Here is a 21,116-nt window from a genome sequence, read left to right on the forward strand (position 1 = left end):
TCATACACAACTTTACACCGATGGCTCCAAAGAAGGTGAGAAAGTGGCAGCAGCCTGCTGTACTGCCAATACTTGCANTGGTCTCTCGAGACCACCAACAAACTTTTTAAGATACAACCGAAACTTAAAACATCTATTCCCAGTCGGAAAGATCGTAGAGAGGAAGTTGTCCTCGCTCGGCTCCGCACTGGGCACACATATCCTACACATTCGTACCTTTTAAAACGAGAAGATATACCTTCATGCCATGCATGTGACACTCCATTTACAGTGGAACATTTTTTAATAGAATGTTCCGATTTTAAACACATTCGTGATAACTACTTTCGAGTCCCGGATATGAAAACACTTTTCAGTTACGTGGATTCGAAGGCATTATTTAACTATTTGAAAGACATCGGTCTATTTTATAGACTCTGTCTTTTAACCCACCTTACCCTTTTTGACGTTATATATATATCACATATTCCATATTATCTATTCGTTATCTCTTTTATTATTTTAACCCCCTTTTTTATTTTTTATTATCTACACATACAATGCGAATGCTTTTAAAATGACCATTTTTACTGATTTTATCTTCGCTACTCACATGTTTGTTAAAAAAAATAAAAAAAATAAATAAATCACCATGGCCCTAAATGACCACAGCCGTCGATGGGCCGTTAAACATAAACAAACAAACAAACAAATGGACAGTGCTAGAATTGTTGAATGCTAGCTGTGAGCGCCGAAATGGCAGCATAGGCTGTATGCTCCCCGGGGAATTGAGAAAGATATTGGCTGGTTTCAAAGGCCCTATAACTTGTGAACCGCTTTGAGACGACCTACGAACTAGATTGTGATAAAGCGGTATATAAGAACATCGAATTATTAATTATTATTATCATATAGACACAGGGAATACGTCTAAAATCAAAGCAGATACCTCAAATCCTTCAGTGGAAACCGAAACAGTTCACAACGAAATTGGAGTCTTCAATAATGTCCATGTTTGGAGGAGGTGATGGACGGTGGAAACTGTTGAGACTCTTGCTTCGATCCTTGATCAGTTTCACAAAGATCATTAGTCGAAGATCCTTCCTCTTTGCTGCACGTTGATATTTTCTGTGAGAGATATTCTCGTATAGCGCTATTGCTTCGAAAGGAACATCCTTTAAAAGGACCATATTGAATAAGTTGTTGCGCTACTTTGATTATCTAAGCTAAATGCTTTTTTTATATTAAGAGTATACAGCAGCGTCATTCGGGCGTGTGTTGACGTACTAGCTACCACCTGTTGTTACCTGCAGGAGCAGCAGTCAATAATGAATAATATCAAATCTACTGGACAGGTGCTATAGCTGATAATTACATCCACATGGTTTATCGGTACTATTCATTGGTTGGGTATTACCAGATGATAAAACAATACGTTACCAAGAAACTCGATAATACATATCGTACGCAACTAATTCCAGTCATTGTTTCTGAACACACAAGTTATACTCAATGGCGTCATTGGTCTAAAAGGACGGTGACAAAGCACATATGTTGTTTTTTTGTGGAAATGAACACCTGTTTAAATCTGTCAAACTCGCGGTCAGAATGTTCAACTGAACCTCTTCTACAACTGATCTTAATCACTAATTGATGTTATACACAAAAGATCAGCTGCTCAGTGATAGAAAACATGACACAGTAGGAAATGTGCTTACGTTATTGACCGTGCTTACGTAAATGTTTCGTCAAACAAGAATCCATTAATTATACCGAAGTTAGACCAGTACGGGAAATATATCACACGTTTTATGGTCACCATCAGTATCTCAATAGAGAAATATGTCATTTCTTTGTGTGATAGGAAGGTTGATACTGGATTTTTTTTAGGTTCAAATATTTGACTTTCCAAGCAAGTGTTTACGGAGGATGCCAGGGTTGAGGAGCCCTGAGATCATCCCCCTTTACGATGTGTTGTCCTCGCACATGAGGGCTGTCTTTCAACATTCGTGTTTCTTTCACTTTCTTTCTTTCATATTTCATAAATTGGATGGAGATGCTTAAACATTTGAACCTAACATAAAGGACGAACACTGAAACACACAACACGTACATACAATAACATACATACAAACATACACACAACACGTACATACAATAACATACATACAAACATACACACAACACGTACATACAAGAACATACATACAAACATACACACAACACGTACATACAATAACATATATACAAACATACACACAACACGTACATACAATAACATACATACAAACATCAACAAGAAGCCGGCATACGATAACATACATACAAACATACACACAACACGGACATACAATAACATATATACAAACACACACACATATATATATACATTCATAGACACAAAACATATAACATAAATACCAAATTTGCATACAAACATACATTTGAAAACATGAGACAATACTAACATAAATAAGTGTAAAATATGTGCAAAAGTTGTCTATTCTCCGGTTGTGTTATATAGAAGGAATACTGTTAAGTAGGTCATTGTATACCTTTTATATCAATGAAATGATCTCTGTAGATATTTGAGTGTGTACAAGGCATAATTATGAATAAAAACATTCACTGTTATTGTGCATATAGTATGGCATATTGTCATGGTGTCTCCATCAGTGGAGACCATTTTCTCCAATATCCTAGAAACCTTTCTGACTCATATTTACTGTTTGAAGTGTGTTTTTGTACTTTGTATGTTTCCTTAATTTCATTGAGAAGTGCTTATATAGATAATGTATTTTTAATTATTTATTTGTTTTATCGATATAATATTGAATTACCAAGTTTATTAAATTGTCCACTTCAGCATCTGGTTCGTCTGCACAAATTATACCAAAAATAAAGTGTTTTTTATTCAATGTGTAGTTGATATGAAAAATTTGGGTTAACCACTCAAAAATATGAAACAATCTTTTACCTTCTTGGCAGTCCCATAGAACGTGCTCAATAGTTTCTCGATTTGTTTTACAGATTTTTCAAGCATTTTCAAAGATATGTAACATAGCATATGAAAACACACGCACCACTTATTCACGCCATTCATCATCATCATCAGCATCCTCATCATCCTCATCCTCATCCTCATCCTCATCATCATCATCATCATCATCTTTCTAACATCATTCTCATCCTCATCTAACCATTCATCATCATCATCATCATCATCAGCATCATCAGCATCATCTTCACACCAATTTAACACCATCTCACCATTCATCATCATTAGAATTAACTCTGCATAATCAAATCATGACTTAAATACATAATCATTACTATATTATTATCAGCATCTTCATCACTGTACATCATCATCTTATTCTCAACATTAATCATCATCATCATCATCATCATTACCATTATGATGTGCACACTCACAATCACAAGCACAGAGAGAGAGAGAGAGAGAGAGAGAGAGAGAGAGAGAGAGATGGGAGGGTATAATGGGGTTGGTTGTAGAATGTGTTTTTTTTTAGATTAATAATTATGTTATTGGTACTTACAGTACACAATTACTCGGCTCTGCCAATGACTTTAAGTGGTTCTAAACAGTGAAATAAAAACTCTCGTGAGGATGATGTAATAAAATGTAAGCATCATAGATTTAACTATTGTACTAATATCAACCCGGTAGAGCCCGGCACATTCGGAATACCCTTTCCGTCATTTTCTACAAAACTGATAGGTAGCATAGGCGAGGTGTTCCGAATGAGCCCGGCACTGTCTGGGAGAACCTGGCGGGTACAGAACCCGACAGAAAAAAACGCGGTTAGGCCTATGATATACATGACTTTCGTCAATGGTCCGTTGGGGTGAAGGTCGTTTCGGTAACAAGATGGAAGATACAAACATTAAATCCGATCTAAACCAATTTCACAATAGTATCATCAGGGACACAAACAGTACCACTGAGGAAATTTGGCAAGTGTTCAAAAGAACGATTCATGACTGTATTAATAAGTATATTCCACAAAAAATAGCAAGTTCAAAAGATGGTTACCCATGGATCACCCCGGAAATAAGGCGGTTATTACATAAGAGAGACCGTATGTACCAAAAAAAAAAATCAAAAAAATCAGGACATCCAGACATCAAATCCAAATTTCAATCTTAAATAGACAATTTCAATCTGTCTTCTCGAAACCAAGTAATACATCACATGAACAATTCCAGCAAGAATTTAATATGCCTCATAATGACTACACGGTCCTGAATGACATCGTGATTAATAATGAAGGTGTTAAATTTTTTACTCAAAACCCTAAAAAGCTGATAATATAAACCCCAAATTCCTAAAGGAAATGGCTAATGAAATCTCACCTATCCTTACATTATTATTTAATCGTTCACTAGAAACTGGTGCTATACCATCTGACTGGAAAATGGCCCATGTATCACCAATTTATAAAAAAGGCACCAAGTACGCTCCAGAAAGTTACAGGCCCATCTCATAACTTGTATATGCAGTAAACTCTAAGAGTATATAGTAGTAAGTAACATCATGTCACATGCTGATCGTAATAATATTCTATATCCCTTCCTATACGGCTTCAGACAGTCACGATCATGCGAAACACAACTTACAGAATTTATTGAAGATATGATTTTTTTTTTTATTGAAAACCACAAACAGACGGATGTCCTCATTTTAGATTTTTCAAAGGCCTTCGATAAAGTCAGCCATAACCTATGTATGTACATAAACTTCTTCACTTTGGGATCAGGGGGAAAGTAAACACGTGGATTAAAAACTTCTTAACCAATAGGACACAAGCAGTCGTACTCGAAGGCGAACTATCTCCAAATGTACCAGTCGAGTCGGGTCCCCTAGGGGTCTGTCCTCGGCCCGAGTTTATTTTTGTACTATATTAATGATTTGCCCCTGGGTCTCTCCTGCTCGGTCAGATTGTTTGCTGACGATATAATTTTATACAAAACTGTCACCTACAGTGAGGATGCCACAATACTGCAGAGGGATTTAAATAAGCTCGCAGTTTGGGGGAAAAGGTGGAAAATGGAATTCCACCCTTAAAAATGTAACATTTTATCCATCTTGAAAAATAAAAATTCAGTAAATTATAACTATTTTCTTCAAGGTCATTGTCTAGAGCATACTGATAAAGCGAAATATTTGGGTGTTACATTGAAAAAAGATTTGAAATGGGATTCTCACATTACTAAAACTAACTAGTAAAGCTAACAAGACTCTTGGCTTCATTCGGCTTAACCTAAAAAATAATTATAAAACAATAAAGGAACAAGCATACACATCTCTAGTGCGTCCGACTTTGACATATGCTTGTACCGTGTGGGACTCATACAAAAAAGGGGACTTACATACATTGGACATGGTTCAGGCTAGGGCTGCGCGGCTTGTCACTAACAGATACCATAACACATTCAGTATTAGTGGCATGCTCGACGATCTAAACATGGCCAAGCCTCGCTGATAGGCGTAAGGATGCCCGCCTAACCATGATATATATGAAATCATTTCTAATACTGTAGCCATTACATAAGAAAAATACCTGACAAAACAGTTGCGACAGACACGACACTCTCACTCTTTCGCCTATCTCACTCCACATTGTAGAACAGACTGCCGCAAATACTCTTTTTTCCGGAACTATCCCAGACAGGGACAAACCTCCCACCAGACCTGGTCTCATCTGGAACTTTGGAAACCTTTAAAAGTCGTCTCTCCTCTCTACAGAATTAGCTCTATTCCAACTCTCTTTTCCTGTACGATCTTCAATAGGATGAAGTAGGTCGATTATCAGGTAGAAGTAGAGGTAGAAGTCGTTTCGGGACTTTGTTCGGGTCGTTTCGGGACATCTCGATTATTTTCTACCGTTTGTTTGTTACCGAAACAACTAGCATTCCTAATGTGATCATTTAGGCATTGAACTGCTTTCAGTCGGCATTCATATGAAGACAAATCCAACATGAAGCGCAAGTGCCCTTCATTGAACTTGCCTTTCTCCAGTTGGAATTCATTTTTCCTATGAATGCCAACTGAAAGCAGTTCAATACGTTTATTTATCACATACCTGTTGAATCTTGTCATAGTAATACAAGCAATGTTCAGACCATGAAATACAACGTTCTGTGTTGCACATCATATGTGCAAAACGGAATGTTGTATTTACCTACCAGCTGGAACTACTTTTTATGGGAATCCCCTTGTCATGGCGAACTGAAAAGTTTCCAGTATTTGCAAAAAAATATCAGAGTTTATAAATCTTTGTATCGATCTCTACCAAATACGGAAAGTATGTGATACACACAAGATCACACACTTGTGTTTTTCTAACGAATCAGAAAGCACTCATTTATTGTGCGGACGTGTATATTTATCCGCGCAATAAACTCGTGCTTTCTGATTCGTTAGAAAAACACAAGTGTGTGGTCTTGTATATTTACCATTTTTGGAATCTGTTCATCTCATAGAAAACTCAATTACATTTATGATTATTCAACATTCAGTAAAAATAATGTATGTATCGTGTATGATTGTTCAATGAATAGAACAGACATCGCCCAGGGAGGGTCAGTGGTATCCAACGTAACAAATATGACGTCATAATCATGATGACGTCAACAATAGGTCCATGGCATTCATAGCCTATATGAATGCCAACTGATTTTGTTAGGGTTATATAGTGGCAATGCCATACGATGGTAACTATTGTAAATAGTATCTTCAAATTTTCCCTATTAAAATGACATAGCTTAAAGGTTCATGTCAAAACCAATTTTGGATACATGTAACGGCCTAAACAACCAGCCCAATATTTATCCGTCATTTTTTCCGCTTTTTAGCTCACATCATTTGTAAAGCGCATTGAAGACCACGCTGCGTGATCATGATGACACCTAGCTATAGGCCTGAGGCTAACCGCGAGCGATGATGTCAACAGTCGGTGCTGTGATCAACACATCACTGTTTCTACAGAAGCAAGACCGACCGATCAAAAGACGATTGTGTCGGTTTTGTGGGGTTTTAAAGCTTATGACTTGAGAAAATGTTTTAATAGCCGGTGATTACGGACGGTTGACGAATGTTGCATAATTTGAACCTTGTCAACAACTGTACTTGGATCAGACCTATCCAAACGCGATGGGGTAAATATATCTTTAATGCTTACATGAGATCAGTCAGGAAAACGCATTCTATTGAAGTGAGCCTAGTTTACCTGTTAATGCAGTTGAATTGATTTATTATTCAGTACCCCAAAAAATAAATATATATACATGTATAAATTACAAATGCCCATTTAACCATTAATTACCAAGGCAAATCGTTATCTATTCGCTGGATTGGTTAATATATTAGTAAAGTAATATTCGAATACTGGTCAGTACAGTTGACATCATAGCTGTTTAATCAGTTCAATTCGTTGGGAGATTTCATGAAAAATGGAAATTCAACTTTAGGACATATGTCAAATCACAGAATGGAAAAAAAATGAAACTGAACTTGTTGGTTTACTGTTGTAGTTTGCTGTATCCCCAGAAGAGGCTCTTTCTGCTGTTCGTTGTCTTGAGCGTTGTTGTGACTGTGGTACTCCTGTTCATGTTCAGCTACATCGAGCCCACTGATCATGATGCGACAGTACCAGTCGCGGAGAACACTGGACATTCTAGGAGAAAAAGGATAGCCGTCTCTTTCTGGGGTCGAACAGGAAACCACATCTTTGAGTATGCAGCTTTAATTGGAACGGCAGATCGCAATAACATGACACCAGTCATAGTAGAAAACACTGATCTAGTCGACTTATTTGATTTTCAAATTCCAAAGTTAACCGTTCAAAACCCTACAAGGGAGTTTGAAGTTGTGAATGAAAGACTAGCAGGTGCTTACAATCCAGAGGTCGAAAAATTAAAGGATTTGAATAAGGATGTATACCTCAAAGGTTATCTCCAATCTTGGAAATATTTTCATCCTTTTGAAAAAAAGTTGAAACAAAAATATTTTAAATTTAAAGACAATTTACTGAGAGAGGCAGATGAATTTTTAAATCAAGCAAGAACACATTTACGAAAATCCAAGAACTCTTTATACATAGGTGTGCATATACGACGAGGAGATTTTGTACGGGCAAAGAGTCGAGGCTATGGTGCAGTTCCAGTGCCCTATTTTTACAGGGCTATGAATTATTATCTGAAAAAGTACAAAGATGTCATTTTTGTGGTGTGCAGCAATGGATTGACCTGGTGTAAGGACAACTTGGACTCAGACTTTTACCCAATCCAGTATTCCACCCTAGGAGACAGTGGTGCTGATCTTGCCTTACTTTCACGTTGCAACCATTCAATTATTTCTGTGGGGTCGTTTTCCTGGTGGTCAGGTTATTTGGCTGGTGGAGAAGTCGTTTATCCGGTCGATGCCTTCCCTGTCCCTAACACCAGCATAGGGGACAGTTATGTAAGAGCCGACTATTTCCTTCCGGGGTGGACACGGTTATGATGTGACCAGTGGTCAGTCACTTTGGAAGATGTGTGTTAATATAGGGAGCGATATTTGTCATCGTGTAATTGTTACCGGGCCAGAAACAACGCTAACAACCCAGTTGGTTCAAATTTGTGGTCCTTTATTTTAGGGCTTAACCCGAGCAAAAAACCCTAAAATACAAATACAAATAAACAGTTACACACGGTTACACACAGCCACTCACATACCTACATATATACCTAGGGTTTTTTGCTCGGGTTAAGCCCTAAAATACAAATACAAATAAACAGTTACACACGGTTACACACAGCCACTCACATACCTACATATATACCAAGGGAAATAACTCCTACTCGGTAAACTTACAAGTTTACTCTATTTCTATAAAATCCTTATATTTTCACGTAACGTTTATATATAATATAAATGTTACCATATTCCTTACATATATTATTAGATACGTTTCACAGAACTTGACAGAAGATAGTTATCTTTCATTATTGAATAAATAATAATGATACAGCATATGGTAATTTACACAGAACTGTCTCTATACATTCTCACTATTGAATACATATATATACATGTACTTCTATACCTTTTTGTAGTACAAATAAATAAATTATAATCTTAAGATGAAACCTATAGAGTACATACCCTGCATAATTGGGCAAGGGTTTTAGTGCCATTCCCATTCTCACTTTTCTAACACTTTAATATAAGCTAAATGAAAGAATAAGGTAACTATTAAACTCATTGTAAAATGACATTTACCAATAACCTATACATTAGTTATTTTTGAGTCTCAATATTTTACTGAACAATATTGACTGGCGACCTTCAATGTCTTTGAAATAATTTAAATATTCACATGGCTATTTTGTAACAAAAATACCATACTTATCCTTAATTTAAATATTGATAATATCTATACTTTACATTAACTGCATAAAGCTTGCTGCAATAACAGGATGGTTACTTGTAAATAATCACTACAAATTAGAATAAAATATCAAGCCTTGGAATGACTTACCGGTTAATGTCCTGACTGTGGAGTCCAGCACACGTGCCCACCTGAATGACTATCCAGGTACATGCATTCCCTAGCCTACCCTGATCTTAGCACACATCCTATTTTGATTGGACAGTCACAGACCAATCAAATGTCATTCTGTCTGTCAGGTGTCATAACAAGTACAGTGCTCACAGGTACAGGTAACACACAAACCTTAAGGATGCATTCTCCTTCATGTCCATGGTACTATTATATTGGTACACCAGTAAAAGTATTTAAACAATATATATACATTTAATTGATATAAGCACACACTATACATGTACATAACACATGATTACTAAACAATATCATACTGCCACATAATTATAATGTATGATATATATATATAGGATCTTAAAAGAGTGTTCATTTCATATGAGATTTTATTAAATGAGTCTTAGGGAGTTTTTATTTTTGCGAGCCTTCAGTAGATACCACCTGTACAGGTAAATACTGAAGCAACTTTAGAATTGAAAACGTCCATATAAACTAAGACAATGAACAATTTTGATACAACTTTTTTTCACATATAACAAATATTTTCCAAGTTATGCACATTTGAAAAATCAAGTAAATTAATTTAAATTTCAATAATTAATTCAGCAGTGGTGTCCCTTTACATAGAAATCAATGTAGCAGCCTAAGGGTTAACATTTTTCATGATATTACTTGATTGGTTGAAAACGTTAGATCACAGGTTTATTTAAAGTAGAGAGTCCCACCACTTTTGTTACTGAATACAGGACTTATCAAGAAAGCTACCAAGGGCATCATATCCCCCCCAACTCCCGAAAACTTCATGTGCAGGATTTGCTATCAATCCATCATAGATTTGTGTTTGAAAAAGGGGGGAAACTCGACACGCACAAATCTGTACAAATTGTTTTATAATACATGTAATCCTATGTGGACGTGCTATCCATTCTCTGTATACAAAATTAAAGATTCTGTAGGATCATCCATTTACACAGACCAGTGTGTAAATCCATATCCAGGGTTACCCATACACCAAATTTGAACTTTGTATGACAATTCGTTTAGCAGAATTCTATTTTTAGCAACAGTGACCTTGACCTCTGGCAGACCATGTTGGGCAACATACACATCAAGTTGAACTTTGTATAATTATCATTCATTCTCAAATTAGCATGACATGCTCAACCAAGGAAAATCCTATACCTTGACCTTAGGTTGAAGTTTAAAAAAAAACAAACCCTGCTTAATCCATGCTTTTTCCTATTGATAATAATGTGTTGCAGGCCTCTTATTGGAGTTTCAGCAGTTTGAAATATTACCTATTAATATTGCAGAAAAATATACCCTATTTATACTGGAGTAATCTCATAGCAAGTAGTTAGCACAGTGGTTAAATACCCTGTATGCTTGTAACCAAGATGTTTGTGTGAGAAAGTAAATGAGTAAATATGTTTCTGTAGTACATGTTTATAAACAATACCTAACAAATTGGAACTCTTCTTTGTTGGAGAAAAAACAGTGTGCTGGGACTCTCTAACTTAACGTATATACAGATGTAGAGGAGCTTTTCAGCATTCCATATTGGCACCCTACGCTAATACAATACTCAGAACATTTATTATTATTAGCCCAGCCAGGGCCAGTTGTATTGTTGATGGTGTACGTCTGCTCTTGTATTCCATTGTATTACTGCCACAGTAGCCATGTACTGTAACGAAGTTTTGTCTTTGTGTTCACGTTTCTGTTTTGTTAGACATTGTACAATAATAGCTACATAGTTTATGTAATATAATGAAGGTTTGTCCTTGTGCTTTTATGGTATGGTATATTATTTTCTGTTTTACTTTTAGATATTGTACAACAATAGCTACTAAAGTTTATGTAATATAAGTAAGTTTTGTCCTTGTGCCTTTACGTTATGGTATATTATTTTCTGTTTTACTTTTAGATATTGTACAACAATAGCTACAGGTTTTGTATAAATATAAGTTTTGTTCTTGTGCGTTTTTGTTATGGTATATTATTTCCCGTTTTACTTTTAAATATTGTACAACAATAGCTTCAGGTTTTGTATGTCATATAAATATAAGTTTTGTTCTTTCCTGTTTTACCTTTTTCGTGTATTACATATCAATTTGATCAAAGAGTCATATTTACTGTTTAATATTGTATTATTTAACAGATGAAGTCTGTAGTAATTGATTGACTGAAAGACACGTTTACAAAGAAATTGTGCTTGTACACTAGGTGATAATTAGATATTGACGGGTTTACAGGAGTTTCTCATGTTATTAACCCTTTCACCACTGCAGACCAAAATGGACTCACCAAGATAAATGTATGGTAGAGTTTACTAAAGTTACCTAGGGGTGAAAGGGTTAATAACAGCATTAACAGTCCATCACATAATGATTATAGACCTGTGTACTTTTATAAAGTGGTGCAATCAAATCAGAAATATTTTATTTGCATGTTTTGAATTTTCATTTGCTTTAACTCATTCACCCCTGAAGACACATTTGAACTCTTCCAATTCAAAGGCTGGAATAGTCCATTATGAAATTTCAGGGGTGAATGAGTTAATATATATGAAAAGAATGTTATATAAATATACAATTTTAACAATAAGATTTGTGTTTGTTTTGTTTAGGATATAAAAACGAGACCTAAAGGGCCTGTATGCCATCCTTTACAGCTAGCACCATCATGCCTTTAAACTATGCAAATAAATAGCTGTCAAATCTTCATACAATCTATTGCACAGTCCTGTGTATATCTTAAATTTTCATACAGTGTGAGGTCAGATCTTTTGCCTCTCACATTTGAGGAGATACTCGGGCAAGATCGTAGGTGGAGCTGTGAACAGACTATTTACAGAGAAAGTTTTGTTCTCACCGACATCTCAATGTTATTTAAGTTGTGCATTCCTGTTCTTTGGAAATCGTTTGCAAACTATTTTCATTATCCAAATCTATGGCTAACTTAATGAGAAATAAATACAAAATATTTCAAAATTGAAATGAATTCTGTCGAGACAAAAAGATGATTAGAAATGAAAATTTTACAAAATGAAAGCTGACCATGAATTTTTCTGTTTGAAGAAATCAGAGTCAGGGCTGAAAGTTCTGCTTTACAAAAATATAGCTCCTAATAATGAGCACCACAAGACCAACAAGAGTACCGCGGGACGGAACAATATACGCCCTTCAAATGTCATATAGTGTTATATACTTTATTCTAATTTGAAATAAAATCTGCATCATTCTAAGAGTGGTTAGCTGACATGCTATAAAAAATGTAGGAGAAAATCTCTGGACAAAAAATCAAATAATGAAATGAACAAAGGGCAATAACTTTTGCAAAAATCTTCGAATCAAAATTTATTAAAGGGAGACACAACTTCATATCATGATTATAATTTATACCAAGTTTAAAAGAGATCCGTTGAAAAATGTAGGAGGAGATTGCCGGACAAAAATCAAATACTGAAATGAACAAAGGGCAATAACTTTTGCAAAAATCAGCGAATCATAATTCATTTAAGGCAGACTCAACTTAATATCGTGATTATAATGTATATTAAGTTTCAAAGAGATTGGTAGAAATATGTAGGATGAGATTGCCGGACAAACAAAAGTTCACGCCGGACGGACAACCCCATACCATAATACTCCCGTCAAATTTGACAGTCGTATAAAAATAAAAAGACCATACCTAGGAGTTGATGATCAACAGCATATGTGGCAATGATATGGACAGAATAAGAAATGCGTTGGTTCATATTTCATGACAATTTTATTTACACAATTTTGATGTTTAAAATATATCATGTATATTAAACATAAGTAATGTTCTGTTATCATCACCTCCACACACTCACTCTTTCACAAAAACACATTCAAATGATAAATGATACTTTCTGACATGACTACAGTAAAAATATCCCACTTGAGATTGGGGTTTTATTATCCCACTTAAGATGGGTTTCTCAATTTATAAGATTTAATAGGTACTCTGAAAACCAATTTTCACAATTTTCTTACTTTATCACACTTGTTGTCCCAGAAACCCCCCAAATCAAATTGAATTGGAAAAATAATCCTGTACATGCGAACAATAATAAAAATATTTGTTGGATGTGAAAAATAACAGGATGTGAGATAGGAAACGATTGTAAAACTCTACGTTTGTATGTAGTTACAGAGCATTGCTCAATTCTTCATTTAAATTCTTTTTGAAATTTAAGTTTTTTTCCCCAGGGGACACAACTCAGCAAATTTCAGAAAGATATTTTGTTCAAAATTACAAAATCTGAAAAAAACATGTCGAATAGCAAGACTAAAATCACGGCAGTATTTTACCATTTTAACACCAGTGACAGCTTTGAGTTACTACATGGTCAGGTTGACTATGAAGTTCCTGGGACCTTCACAAGCAAGACCAGAAAGTCTAATTTTTAATCATTCAGGCTTAATATATGGTCATCTGGGTTAATGGAGATTCTATGCTTTTTCCTTACACGCACCATATATCCTGCCAGACAGAAAAAACCATGGACTGCTAGGGGCCTATCACAGCTACACAGCAATTACCAAGTAGAATACATCACAATAAATCAAGGTAACGGAGGATCAATTCTCGTATTTTCTTGTATGTTGACCACCACTGAAAAATTCAATTTACTAGATTAACCACACGCTTTCAAAGAGAAGACCAGAGTCCGTTCCATTTTAAAGCACAGACCAGTTGTCTACAACCTTCGATTGTAACATTTCCTGGGATAAATCCCGGCAGACCTACAAATATCTCGTTGAAAACTCTTTGTCAAGGTTCGCCAGTAAACAACATCAGATTGCAACACAAAGGTTCTTCGCTATTTCTTAAACGAACCACTCTGGTCGGCTTGTTATAAGTGGCCCAAATATGCAATAAATGAAATATATATATATATAAATATTTCAGGAGGTAATTTACAACAGGGTCTATGTACCATTATGTACAACAGTGTCAAACATTACATGATTAATAGCCTTTCAAACATAGATGAAAATTGAGAAATTCCACTGGAGGAGTTATGAAGTGAATTGGAGTACGGTAATATTTTATGTTTTCCTTCCAGTTTATAACCCTTATGGTGACATTTCTCTATCTTTGACATACATACAAATGTACATGTATACAAGTCTCTCTCTCTCCCTCATGGTATTTTTTCATGATTTTGATGTCACAATAACAGCCTCACTCACAAAATGCCATAGAAGACTTGACTCCACATATAGGTGACTGCTTTCTACACCAACAGCTCTAATACAACCAAGCTTGTCTGAAGGCCAAGTTAATGGAAGTAAATGACCACAAGCTTACTACCCAGTAGTTACATAAAACAGACATTAATTATTGAAATACACTTCTGGATATATTACACCTTGTAGTGCCTGTGATTTGTGTCAGAGTGACCTTTAATATGACCTATTTTGTGAAAATGTTTACCTTTCTCATTAGGGATGAATTTATCATGAGAGCATGCTAATACACAGCATACCAGATACGGGTCAAAATCAGGCAGAGGGCAAGTTCAACACTGGGGAAGTATTAATTTACCGAAGAAGAGCCCATATGTGTCTGAAGGACTGTTTCCCAGTGTACAGTAACTTGCCTTTAATACAAAGGCATGTATTCCAATATAACATTGCATCATTAACCAAGCCTAAAGCACAGTTCATTTGAAACGTTATAACGGGATCCTCGAGTTCAACTCTTTCAATATGTAGATGTTTTGTACATGTAAATTGAAGCTTGTTATACACAGTATAAACTATTTGTCCACAGTTTCTAAGGTTCGTGATGCATCCTTATACACAAACCATGTCTTTGAATATGAAAAAGTCAATAAAATTCATAGCCTATGTGCGATGTACATTTCTGTTGAGTTCATTGTGAATGACACGACTTGACATACAGACCACTAAGTACATAAAAGTACATCAGATGTCACCGCATTTGTCATTGTAGATTAAAAACTTTTGAAATTGACGCAAACTCAAATATTTGTTCCGTATTTTTTTTTTCTTTCTCCCTAACGTCATATCCAATAATTTATACGAAGCACCACAATCATGAATACGAAGTGTTTCATAGTTATAGTGTTTTATAAACAGGAGACTCCATGTGTTTTTTGCGTATCATAGTTATAGTGTTTTATAAACAGGAGAATCCATGTGTTTTTTACGTATCATAGTTATAGAGTTTTATAAACAGGAGACTCCATGTGTTTTTTACGTATCATAGTTCATATAGTCTCAAATAACTATACAACAAATCTACAATAATGAAATAAATAAAATTTGATAAAGCTACGCATGATCGCTATCAATTCTTCTTGCGTTTGAGATTTTTGTTGAGTTGTTCCTGTTCCTGCCTGTAAGCTTCTATGAGTTGTTGCTCCACGTCGGGCTTCATCGGACAGTAGCGACTGTACTCCATGGTAAACTCTCCTCTTCCTTGGGTCTTGGCTCGAAGCTCAGACATGTAGCCAAACATCTGATTAAGGGGTGTCTAAAAGGAATATTGTCATGTGTTAAAACAAAGTCAAATGTTTTTACCTTTCACAAAATTTAATTCTATTGTCTGTTTATGTAAACCATGAAATTTAACTCTAAAGAAATTAACCGCAGATTCCTCCGCTCCCTCCCCCCCCCCCATCCTCCCTTTTCTTGGCCCACCTAATTCACCAAAATTCAAAACCATTCGTTGAATTTTCAAATTGCTGTTTTTCAAATACTTTCCTGATAATTGTGTTTTTTAAAATAACCTTTATTTATGGTTGCCATAGTAATGAGTTGAAATTGAAACATTTGGGAAAAGTTGGAGTTTGGTTGAAATCCTACGGAAATTCTCGAGAAGAACGAAAAATATCAGAACTTAACAACATGATGGTGTCAAAAAGTAGAGGATGGACAATGAATGGACATTGGATGTTGGGCATGTTGTGTAACCAACCCCATGAAAGTGCCACAAAACAACATGTTCAGATCCTACATCATATATCGACGTTAAGTCAAGGCTGTGTACCTGTGCAAATAGTGACACAAATTCTTCGTTGGCGTCTTGTCCCATCATGATGGAGTCGCGCTTATTGAGACTGGCGTGGACGTCGCCCTGAAACTCGGCAGGAAAATTGACTTCTACCTCCATCACGGGCTCCAACATCTGCCAAGTGCCTACCTCCATCACTGACCAAACAAACAAACAGGTAACGTACAGCGGTTAGTAACAATAAACATTAGATGGGCAGTCAGAATACACAGGTTTTTATATGGTAGCTTTTGTAATGAATTTGGTTGCAGCTGAATATTTGACAGGAGTTAGATTAAACAGAATGTCAGGATACTCAGGAGTCACATTAGACATGATGTCAGACTATTCAGGAGTCACATTAGACAGGATGTCAGGATACTCATGGGTTAGATAAGACATGTCAGATTAGACAGGATACTCATGGGTCAGATTAGACAGGATGACAGTATACTAATGTGTCGGATTAAACAGTATACCAATGGGTCAGATTACACAGTATGACAGTATACTAATGGGTCAGATTAGACATACTCTAGGGTCAGATTAGACAGGATGACAGTATACTCATGGTTCGGATTAGACCAGATGTCATGACACCCATGGGTCTGCTTAGACAGGAAACTCATGGGTCAGATTAGAAAGGATACTCATGGGTCAGATTAGAAAGGATGTCATGATAATCATGGGTCAGATTAGACAGGATGTCAGGACACTCATGGGTCAGAATTTACAGGATACTCATGGGTCAGATTAGACATACTCATGGGTCAGATTAGACAGGATGATAGTATACTCATTGTTCGGATTAGAAAGGATACTCATGGGTCAGATTAGAAAGGATACTCATGGGTCAGATTAGACAGGATGTCATGATAATCATGGGTCAGATTAGACAGGATGACAGGATACTCATGGGTCAGATTGGACAGGTTCCAGTGTACATTGTATCAACCACAACTCCACAGTATCTCTTTTATTGCTTTTTCCTTTTGATAAGTAGTTTTGAAAACACCATGTCTTGCTAGGGCAAGGAGGAGAAATAATAGTTGAGTCAATTTTGTGTCAACTGTCACACATTTTAATTAGAATGTGGCATGTTTAAGATATAGGAATCAAGATGACAACATGTATATAAACAGAACTGTTATCACCGTTTGATAATTCTGGGTTGATTGATTACCTTGCTTCATGGCTGCGTCTCCTGCCTGTTCGAACGCCCAGTCGCTCGAGTCGACCGCGTGAGCCATACCTGGGGTGAAGGAAACGGTGAAAGTTAGAACAGAAAGCCTGAGTTAGAACACAACAGCTGAACCCTCGTACAGAAAGCCTGAGTGTACAAACACAACAGCTGAACCCTCGTACAGAAAGCCTGAGTTAGAACAGCTGAACCCTCGTACATAAAGCCTGAGTGTACAAATACAACAGCTGAACCCTCGTACAGAAAGCCTGAGTGTACAAATACAACAGCTGACCCCTCGTACAGAAAGCCTGAGTGTACAAATAAAACAGCTGAACCCTCGTACAGAAAGCCTGAGTGTACAACTACAACAGCTGAACCCTCGTACAGAAAGGCTGAGTGTACAAATACAACAGCTGACCCCTCGTACAGAAAGCCTGAGTGTACAAATAAAACAGCTGAACCCTCGTACAGAAAGCCTGAGTGTACAACTACAACAGCTGAACCCTCGTACAGAAAGGCTGAGTGTACAAATACAACAGCTGAACCCTCGGACAGAAAGCCTGAGTGTACAAATACAACAGCTGACCCCTCGTACAGAAAGCCTGAGTGTACAAATAAAACAGCTGAACCCTCGTACAGAAAGCCTGAGTGTACAAACACAACAGCTGAACCCTTGTACAGAAAGCCTGAGTTAGAACACAACAGCTAAACCCTCGTACAGAAAGGTTGAGTTAGAACACAACCGCTAAACCCTCGTACAGAAAGCCTGAGTTAGAACACAACAGCTGAACCCTTGTACAGAAAGCCTGAGTTAGAACACAACAGCTGAACCCTCGTACAGAAAGGCTGAGTGTACAAATACAACAGCTGAACCCTCGTACAGAAAGCCTGAGTGTACAAATACAACAGCTGAACCCTCGTACAGAAAGCCTAGTGTACAAATACAATAAATTGTTCCATCGTACAGAAAGCCTGAGTGTACAAATACAACAGCTGAACCCTTGTACAGAAAGCCTGAGTGTACAAATGTTCATCACGTCTTATCTTTATTATCAGTATCAAGGACCCGCCTTTCAAAAAGAACTTTACTTGATCATCTTTCTGTCTTCACTAAAGGGGTACGAACATGAAATGTTAAACTGTTCCAACTTTAGTTTGTACCTAACTGTACACATTGAATTATCCTGATCCTATACAAGGTTATCTCATGTCTCAGTATAAACAGTTAACAATATTGACCGTTACTTATTACTTCAAGGTCAAATTATGACACATCTGATATTCTGAATGAGGTTCATCATTTTGATGTGAATACGAAATGCTAAGATTGTTTTATGAGTTGAATATATATTTTGTGAGCTTTAGAAACTGTGTTGGGGAAACCAGCTGAAACTGTCTTGGGGAAACCAGCTGAGTCATCTTTATAACCCCAATTTAACATCCACTAAGGGACGGAATGGGTAAAAAATAAATTACCCATCCCATGGACTGCCTGCAGTATTAGAGTGCTATATATACACAATGGTCATTTGCACTCTTTACTTGACACTCTTGAGTTGAGAAATTGGTCATTTGCACTCTTTACTTGACTAAGGAAACAGATGTTATTGAAAGCTCAGAAATTTAAGTCCTCAATTACTGTTTGTGTTCAAAACAAACTCGGCACACTCGACACACACGACACATCTGGATAAGATAGTGACCATGAAAAAAGCCTGAGTGTTAGTAATAATTAACCGTGACTGAACACTAGCCAGTCTGTAATTGTTGACGTTGAATATCGACCATTAACTAACCGTCTGTAAGCCTGATCAGAATTCCCGAAGCTTTGTAGCCACACAGCTCTCCCTTCATACAAGCTTCTCGGAACCCCTGAAACAAAATATTTCAACATAATTTTAAATCATGTTGTGATTTTCCTTTTTTGTTAAAAAAAAAGTGAAAAAGAAACCTGTAGACTCAAACACCTGTAGACTCATACACCTGTAGACTCATACAATCTAAAGTATCTGCGGCTTTTCAAAGAGATTAAAGTCTACAAGACCTTCAATTTAGTAACAGAGAGACACAGCCGTAGAGAGATCAAACATATCTCTTGCATTTCATTCCATGTGATTATTGATTGATCAAATAAAGGAATTCATATCAAAAACAGTATGATTCCTCTGCAACAAATTTTCACAGATAATTTTTAAATTTCCGCTTTTTCATAGCGTGCCAGACAGTGCCGTTCCATACTTTGTATGCTTGTATAATTTATGCTCATGCGTACACTAACATTTTCAAGGATTTTTTTTTTTATTATTTTTTTTTTTTATGATTAACATGGACCTTCCATATCAATCATAAAAGAGGGAAAGAAATAAAAAAATCTTTTTGAAAACTTTAGTCTGATAAAATTGTGTTATGTTATGTCTATACACATTGACAAATCTCGAAGGTTTATGTAAATCAAAAACTACATAGTGAAGTACAAAATTTAATATTATTCATTTAAAAAGTGTTTTTTTCTTGTTAATAATCAGTCTAAAAGGAGCTCCCAGAACACAGAGATATATATTGCTTTTAGCATCCTAGAATTCTTTCCCAGCTATGGTCCCTCCCCCTCCTCCGGTGCCTGGACCTTCTGTAAGCATACACGCCGAAAACGATTTGCTGTGCCACTGAGCGCTACCTCACTGAAATACCATGCCAAAGTGGCCCAGTACAGCGGAACTGGTCGGACACCAGAGTAACACCTGTCTGATGAAATGTATGTGATCTACGGTACAAAATATACTATACTTTGTTTTCAGTTGTTCACTTCCTTATGAACAATTGAACTCTGATAAAGTATATGGTTTAATAATGTTTAGACTTACTTTTTCAATAGCTGCTATGAAATTCTTGGGTATAGATGTTCCCATGGTTTCGTCTTGAAATACAATCTTGGTGTTTTCTTGAGCAGGAAGAGGCTGAAAATAGGAAATTCTATATTATGTACAGCGACAGAAGGCCCATAGAGTTTGTATCACTGTATCAATGATGTCCAGCAGGAATATTTACATGACAAACGAAGAAGATGAACTCAAAAACTTTTTTAATAAATCTACCCTGTGATCTTTAAAGTAAATTTATTTGACAAATTTGAAAGCACTAAATAAACAGCTTCAGGTCATTTGTTAGTCTCTGGACCTCGTGGTTCTTCAGGGAGAAAATATTTGAAGGAAAGATTGACAGACAAATGACAAACATCTGAAGTCATACCATAAATTCACTCACAAATGTTTCGTTTGTTTAGTTTTCTCCATCCGCTTTCTAAAACTCTAAATAGGTGCTCTCGTACTTTCGTATTT

At 36.2% G+C, this 21,116-nt stretch overlaps 2 protein-coding genes across 2 annotated transcripts in view; one reads left to right on the forward strand and one right to left on the reverse strand.

The window, feature by feature from the left end:
- The first annotated feature begins 6,894 nt into the window (after window positions 1-6,894).
- LOC110460015 (galactoside 2-alpha-L-fucosyltransferase 1-like) lies at window positions 6,895-8,517 on the forward strand. Its single transcript, XM_021512710.1, has 2 exons — window positions 6,895-7,161; window positions 7,537-8,517. Exons 1-2 carry the CDS (start codon window positions 7,157-7,159, stop codon window positions 8,504-8,506), a joined length of 975 nt encoding a protein of 324 aa, XP_021368385.1. The 5' UTR covers window positions 6,895-7,156; the 3' UTR covers window positions 8,507-8,517.
- A 4,783-nt stretch (window positions 8,518-13,300) lies between these two features.
- The window catches only part of LOC110460021 (elongation factor G, mitochondrial-like), a 28,391-nt gene continuing 20,575 nt past the window's right edge, over window positions 13,301-21,116 (reverse strand). The window contains exons 15-19 of the mRNA XM_021512724.1: window positions 20,643-20,735; window positions 19,578-19,653; window positions 17,782-17,850; window positions 16,596-16,756; window positions 13,301-16,079 (exon numbers count right to left, since the gene is read on the reverse strand). Of these exons, the coding sequence (XP_021368399.1) occupies window positions 15,894-16,079; window positions 16,596-16,756; window positions 17,782-17,850; window positions 19,578-19,653; window positions 20,643-20,735 (585 nt within the window). The 3' untranslated portion in view covers window positions 13,301-15,893. The remainder of the gene's footprint in view (window positions 16,080-16,595; window positions 16,757-17,781; window positions 17,851-19,577; window positions 19,654-20,642; window positions 20,736-21,116) is intronic.

This window comes from Mizuhopecten yessoensis, unplaced genomic scaffold, assembly GCF_002113885.1.
Source record: "Mizuhopecten yessoensis strain PY_sf001 unplaced genomic scaffold, ASM211388v2 scaffold1321, whole genome shotgun sequence".
In the NCBI taxonomy this organism is placed as follows: Eukaryota; Metazoa; Mollusca; class Bivalvia; order Pectinida; family Pectinidae; genus Mizuhopecten; species Mizuhopecten yessoensis.